General features: G+C 37.1%; 1 protein-coding gene across 1 annotated transcript; it reads left to right on the top strand.

Moving 5' to 3' along the window:
* Positions 1-654: 654 nt before the first annotated feature.
* LOC107301154 (mRNA-capping enzyme-like) lies at positions 655-6383 on the top strand (the record flags this gene model as incomplete). Its single annotated transcript, XM_015830416.1, has 3 exons — positions 655-758; positions 836-924; positions 6308-6383. Coding segments are annotated over 3 exons (269 nt in total), but the record flags the coding sequence as incomplete, so codon positions are not given.
* Between the last annotated feature and the right edge of the window lie 907 nt (positions 6384-7290).

The following is a 7290-nucleotide window of genomic DNA, read 5'->3' as shown; positions in this document are numbered from 1 at the left end:
AGACCTGGCTTTTCTCCCAGGCGCTGGGATAAGATTGGATAATTGCCCATTAGGACTTGACTTGGCACCAGATCCTGGTTGTTTTTAATGTTTTGATCTGTTTAGTTCATAGTTTTAACATGATTTTATATGTTTTAACTTTTAATTGAGAGCTGCTGAAAGTTGGTTAGAAGATAATAATAATAATAATAATAATAATAATGATAAAGTTGGAAGGGACCTTGGAGGTCATCTAGTCCAACCCCTTGCTCAGGCAGGAAACCCTATACCATTTCGGACAGTAATACCCCAATCAAGAAATCGCCAAAGAAGCCAACAGTAAACAGCCCAACCAAACAACCTCTAAGATCACTCCCACCAACACTGACAGGGGCAAGAAACTAGAATATAAACTGACAGTAAACCCCACTGCTCACTAGTGTTGATATTACCTAGTCTGAGTAATAAAAATCTGCACAAAAATCACCAAGCTCAGAGAGTACCAAGGACCTCTAATTTTAACCCTACTTATAAATATTCTTTATTAGTACTAAAAGGGTCAGGAAGGAGAAACACCTCATGGGCAGCTAGACACATGTTTTAAATAAATAAATTACATAAAAGTTATATTCACCATATGTGTAATTTCATAGATCTTAATTTTATTACTTTCAGGTTAAAATGGGCCTGTTAATAGACTTGACAAACACCAGTAGGTTCTATGACCGAAGTGATGTAGAAAAAGATGGCATCGTATATGTAAAGCTTCAGTGTAAAGGGTAAGCTAATGAGACTTCTGAATATTGTTTTGTGGAGGAAAATCCTTGCCTTTACTTGACTCTTCTCTTCTTGATAGGCACGGAGAGTGTCCCACTCCTGAAAACACAGAAACATTCATCCGTATATGTGAACAGTTCCGTAATAAGAACCCAACAGAACTTATAGGTATGTATATTAACCTACTATGTGACTGTTTTCCATCTGTCTTGGTTGCTTTTCCATGTAATATACTTAATGCTCCATTTGCCGGTCTCCATTGTAGTTGTGCATAAACATTTCACAACTTAATCATCCAGCCAGCATCGAATCATGACAGCGAGCAATAGAACCAAAAAACTCGAAATAGGATGAAATACCAGGATGTTGGAAATAAACATTCCTGAATGATGTTTGTAAAAAGGGCCAAGCCTGAATGACTGTCATGAACTGTAATTAGTTTTCCATTCATCTAGATAAATTACACAGCATATTGCTATCACCAATGCCTTGCTGAACAGGGAAGTATCAAGATGAAATCAAAGCTGAAATCCAAATAATTTAATTGGAGAGTTAAGTCTTGACCTATTGTTGGGGGGTCATAGAGATGATCATGAAAAAGGTATTCAGAAGCGATTAGGACAAGAGATGTAGAAGAAGCATGCATGAAACCTGAATGGACGGGTGGAGGTGGGGGAAGTATTAGAAAGAGGCACAGACTGCCTCCACCCTAACCCTTTGAAGGAGAAGAGGGAGGGAAAGGGAAAACTCAAGTAAACTTGCTAGAGTCTATTACTGTGACCTGTCTTAATAAAGTATAGTTTTAGTGGTCTTGTAAAATCAGTTTCTTCATCTGTCTGTCTCATAGGGCTGACACACACATCAACTTTGAAATTTATTACAGGTCTTTTTTTTCATCACTTGATTATGCTGGACTTGTACAAAAACTAAAGTTAACAGAGAAGTGTAATGATCTGGAATAAATATTATTATGGAAATGCCTCATTGAATTGCATACTCCTTTTTAATATTAATTACCTTCTTTACCGTACGGCATTTATTACAGTGCAATGCCGAATGCTGATTGACATTGCTAAACAATGTGGTCACTTGGCTTTTCTCATTTAACAACCACATTGCTTAACAGAGTTTCCGGTCCCAATTAGCATTATTAAACAAGAGCTATTTTACTTATATACCACATGATTTATTTATGTGGTTATGTACAAGTGTCTAGCTTTCTTGAAGAGAGGCCAAAATGATTGTATCAGTAGCCTATTAAATTCTTCATTTAATTACCAAAAGAAAATTTAGTCTTAATGTTTGATCCTGTTGTTTAGCGCATTATAACCTGCATTCCAATTTTGATTATGAAGTCTTGAACAGATGTTAACTATTTTAGGAAACTGTTTTTCAGGTATATCAACAATCTGTCTGTTTGTCTTTATGTATATCTCACCTTAATTTTTTTTTATAAGTAATTTAAGGCAGTGAACATGCCAAGTATTGCTTCCTGTTCCTATTCTCTCCGCAACAACCACTCTGTGAGGTGGAGCTGAGAAAGCGTGACTGGTCCAAAGCCATCCAGTTGGCTTTCATGCCTAAGGCAGGATTATATCTCACTGTCTCCCAGTTTTTAGTTTGGTACCTTAACGAGTAGACCAAGCTGGCTCTCTACAAATATATAGTATGTGATATTTGCTTGTGTATAAATAAATAAGATTCAAAATAAAGATATATGAGTACAAGATTATTCATTTTTTACTTTCATTATATAGCTTTATTAGTTCCTACTTGTAGCCGAAACACAAGCAGCAGAAATAAAGGATTAAAAAAAAAAATCTGTTCAAGCAGCAAGATTAAGGGAGCTTCCATTTCAATTGTCTTCATTTGGATTGTTAAACATATTTGTCAAATTCCGAATGATGCCTACATTTAAATATTTTCTTTCAAGTGAAAAGAAAATGGACTCTGTTTTATTGTGGAAAACCTGGGTTAAACTTTATACAGGTCATCCTCAAATTATGATCACAACTGAGCCCAAAATTTCTGTGGCTACCATAGGTGAAGCATTTGTTAAGTGAATTTTGCCCTATTTTATGATTTCTTGCCACGGTTGTTAAGCAAATCACTGTAATTGATAAGTTAGTAACACAGTTGTTAAGTGAATCTGGTTTCCCCATTGACTTTGAGGTCGCAAAAGGGGATCACATGGCCTCTGGACACTGCAACTGTCATAAGTACATGCCAGTTGCCAAATATCTGAATTCTGATCATGTGATCATGGGGACACTGCAATAGTCGTAAATGTGAAAAATGGACATAAGTCACTTTTTTCAGTCACGTAACTTTGAATGGTCACCAAATGAACCATTGTAATTCGAGGACTACCTGTATGGATTTTTTTTATTTAGTCTTCTGTGTATATTGCTTTATCATAAGCATATGCATTGTATTAAAATAACTAATGAACACCCATAAAATTTGACAAAGAAGCATCAATAAACCGTGAATGATTCAAGCTCTAGCAATTGAAGTCAAGGGACACAGAGGGAAAATAGTACTATAATGAAATATGAAGAAGACCAAGCTAATGACAAGCCCAGCAAACCAATGTTAGAATAGAAGAAGTTGAAGAGATGGATAGTTTCTGTCTTTCAGGATTGGCTAGCAGTGTAAAGGAACAAGAAATCAACAAGTCTGCTGTTGACCAGCATGTAGTGTGGGGTAGCACTAAAAGCCTTGGAAAATGTACATGGATACCATCTGTGCTAACAAAGATTGTTATCAGGCAGACAACGAAGTAAAAGATGAAGAGACTAGGTAACCACCGTGAGAGCCTTTTCAACTTGATTGTTAGGGAAGACTCTTGAAAATAGCATTCATAGTCCAGAAAACAAATGGGATGGATCATAGGACAGTCCAGAGGTCTCATTTGAAACACAAATGACAGTTCAAATCCCCCAAAATTTGGACCTAGTATGTGAAGGCCTAGCTCTCTTGAGAAGTCTGTAATGCTGGGAAAGGTAGAGTGAAAGAAGATGACCAACAGCAAGATGGATGGTTTCAATTACTGGGTGCACATTTAAAGACCTGGAGGGCAGGTGGGGAACAGGTAATCTTGGAGCAGATCTATCTAGTTCAGGGGTCTTCAAACTTGGCCCTTTTATGACTTGTGGACTTCAACTCCCAGTTGCTGGCTGAGGAATTCTGGGAGTTGAAGTCCACAAGTCATAAAAGGGCCAAGTTTGAAGACCCCTGAGCTAGTTGCTAAAACTCAACACCTAGTTCATGGCACATAATCAAATTGAGCTAATTTAGACAGAGTTGGGAGTTTCAAAACTAATGCAGAGTCTTAATTATTCCAGTATTGAAACATTATGAAAATCGTGGAAGACAGTGCTCCCGAGCAAACTTATTTGCTCTTATGAGTTGCTGTCCAGAATAACTGTAAGCGATATTACAGAATATTCCACTGTTTGACAGCCTCATTTGAATTTTAAAACCTGTGAACTGGATACTTTGATGTATTTTTTAAGCATTGCTTTTTTTTCTTGGCCACTAGATGGAGACATTACCACAGAAATAAGGCAGAGGTGTTTTGGGGGCTTTTTATTTTAAAGTGCTACTGGTTCATTATTTTAATTCAGGGACCTTCAAACTTGGCCCTTTTATGACTTGTGGACTTCAAAGCTGGCTGAGGAATTCTGGGAGTTGAAGTCCACAAGTCATAAAAGGGCCAAGTTTGAAGACCCCTGTTTTAATTGAATGCTGTCTTTAGAATGTTCTTATAACAGTTGCTGGTTGCTGATGTGCAATCAGTTTTAAGCTGTATTAAAATAGAAGCTAGTGAGAGAAAAATCCTGTGAGAACAGGAGAGCCCTGAGGCCCATCTATTCCAGAAATATGGCCCTCAATAGTAACTGGTTTCTGGCAATCCTGTAAGACTTAGGTGAAGCAGTAGCCCTCATTTCAGCAATTAATACCAAGATGAAAGTGTGTGCTCCTTTGAATCCAGAATAGCTGCTGAATATACTTTCTTCCCATAAACTGCCTGATGCTCTTTTTTGTGCTATGTAGGCAACAATTGTGAGTATTGTTAATTAAGTGTCCTATGAAGAATTTTTCCCTTTATGTTGCAACAGTAGCATTTTGTCCCTGTGTAAGTTGGACTAAACAGCTTGTTAATGGCTAGCCTCTTGAGTGCCGGTAATCAGGATGGATCATAAAATAAAACCTGACAGTAAACAATAACAGATAGAGGCAAGAAGAAGCTACTGTGCCAGGAAAGAATTTTCTTCTCCAGATCCTTACGAGAAAGAAGATGGTGGTGGTGGATGAGAACCAGAAAGTACAGGATATCCGTTGCCTCAGTTTAACGGTGTGGAAAGGTGGTGGACTCAAGCTCTGATGATGTTAAAAGAAATACCTTTATATTTGGGTATGTCTAGTTTAATGAAGAGAAGGATGAGGGGGGACATGATAGCAGTGTTCCAATATCTCAGGGGCTGCCACAAAGAAGAGGGAGTCAAGCTATTCTCCAAAGCGCCTGAAGGCAGGACAAGAAGCAACCGGTGGAAACTGATCAAGGAGAGAAGCAACCTAGAACTAAGGAGAAACTTCCTGACAGTTAGAACAATTAACCAGTGGAACAACCTGCCTCCAGAAGCGGTGAATGCTCCAACACTGGAAGTTTTTAAGAAGAGACTGGACAGCCATTTGTCTGAAAGGGAATAGGTTCTCCTGCTTGAGCAGGGGGCTGGACTAGAAGACCTCCAAGGTCCCTTCCAGATTCTATTCTATTCTATTCTATTCTATTCTATTCTATTCTATTCTTTCACATAAATAAGTGCATTTTTTCCCTTTCCTGGTTTCAGTTGCTAAATTTGTTCAGTTGTCTATGGTTCAATCAGATATTTAAAGCCATTGATACAGTTATTTATATGCAAAGTTTTGGTATGAATGGAAGATTATGTGACTTTGTCAGAAGTTTCTTTAGAGAAGTATACATTCATTCAAAGGAATATGACAACTCAGCAAGTATACTATATTGTATTGAAAAAACAGACTATTGTCCTGGCTTTCCCTCCTAAATGTGTATATGCAAAATATAATGAATATTTTTTTTCCAATTCTGATAGAAATATTCTTAAAATGTATTCAGAAACTTACAGTATATATATTTTTTTCTTCATGGGTCAGTAGCTAGTGATATTTGCTGTCACTTTAGAGCTAGAGAACGATGATTGAAAAATGGTTGGAAAAATGCCTTCCATATTCATAGATTGCCCTCAATCCCTAGTTTTGTTTTGAATGTGCAAAGCAAAGAACTGAGATGTTTGCTTATTTGAGGAAGTGTTTATATGATCGGCCCTGTTCATGCTCTAATTTCCTCTTGGAGAGAAGAAAGAAGTAGATGGTATGAGAAGAGATGAATTATCACCTAATTCTACTATGTGAGGACTAATTCCCTTGTAAGAGGAGTGATTCTGACAATCAGGAGTGATCCTGATGCTTTTAAGTGAGCTTGGAAATTGCAATTATATTTTTTTCTTCAATTTTTGTCTTCTAGGTGTTCACTGTACACATGGTTTCAATCGTACTGGATTTCTTATCTGTGCCTTTCTGGTTGACAAGTTGGATTGGAGGTAATTAGTTTTTTAAAAAAGACGACACTTTTTGGCAATATAGCAATAATAGCATAATGACATTATTTTACATAGGTCATCGATGTCATCAATTATGGATATTTTTTACTATGTCTTGATAGTGGGGTATACAAATTAAAGTGGCTATAAAACATAATAAAAGTAAGGAGTCCCTGTGAATTTTACTCTGTTAGTCATTGCTGACTACAGGTGGCAGTGCTCATCTCTGTTTCAAGGGCATTGAGCCAGTCCTGTCTGAAGACATTTCCATGGTCATGTGGCCAACATGATGTCACTGTTACTTTCCGATGGAAGTGATACCTATTTATTTACTCGCATTTGCATGCTTTTGAACTGCTAAGTTGGCAGGAGCTGAGGAAAGTAACAGGAGCTCACCCCGTCCTGTGGCGCTTGGGTCTGGAACCTGGGCTGCCAGCTTTCCTGCCGACAAGACCAGCGTCTTAACCACTGAGCCACTGCACCGCCCCATAAAAACATAATATTTTGTGTTATATATTATCTGCCAACTTTCCAGGAGGCAAAATAATATTTCTAAATATTCTTTGGTGGATTTTTATTATTGCCAGATAGAAATATTTAGATTAATTTATTTCAAGACCGATCTGAACTTTTAGAAAAAGTTTGAACTGTTTCAGATGTTCTGAAGGTAATTAATTTTGATTTGATGTCTGTTTTGGGGTTGAAATTTGAAAAAAAAAACCCTTTCTCCTTAGTTTACCTTTATTATTGCTATTGCTATTAACTGTGTGCTATGAAACTTGATCAGATTCATGATGGCTTACATTATTTTTTTCCCCCAACAACTTTATGAATTTCATGAACTATTCATAAACTTTTGTCATATACCAGGAGAGTGAATGACAGTATAATGAAGAAGTGATAAAAT

Source organism: Protobothrops mucrosquamatus, unplaced genomic scaffold (assembly GCF_001527695.2).
Source record: "Protobothrops mucrosquamatus isolate PMUCROS unplaced genomic scaffold, P.Mucros_1.0 scaffold10282, whole genome shotgun sequence".
In the NCBI taxonomy this organism is placed as follows: Eukaryota; Metazoa; Chordata; class Lepidosauria; order Squamata; family Viperidae; genus Protobothrops; species Protobothrops mucrosquamatus.
This window is presented reverse-complemented; position numbering and strand designations above follow the sequence as displayed.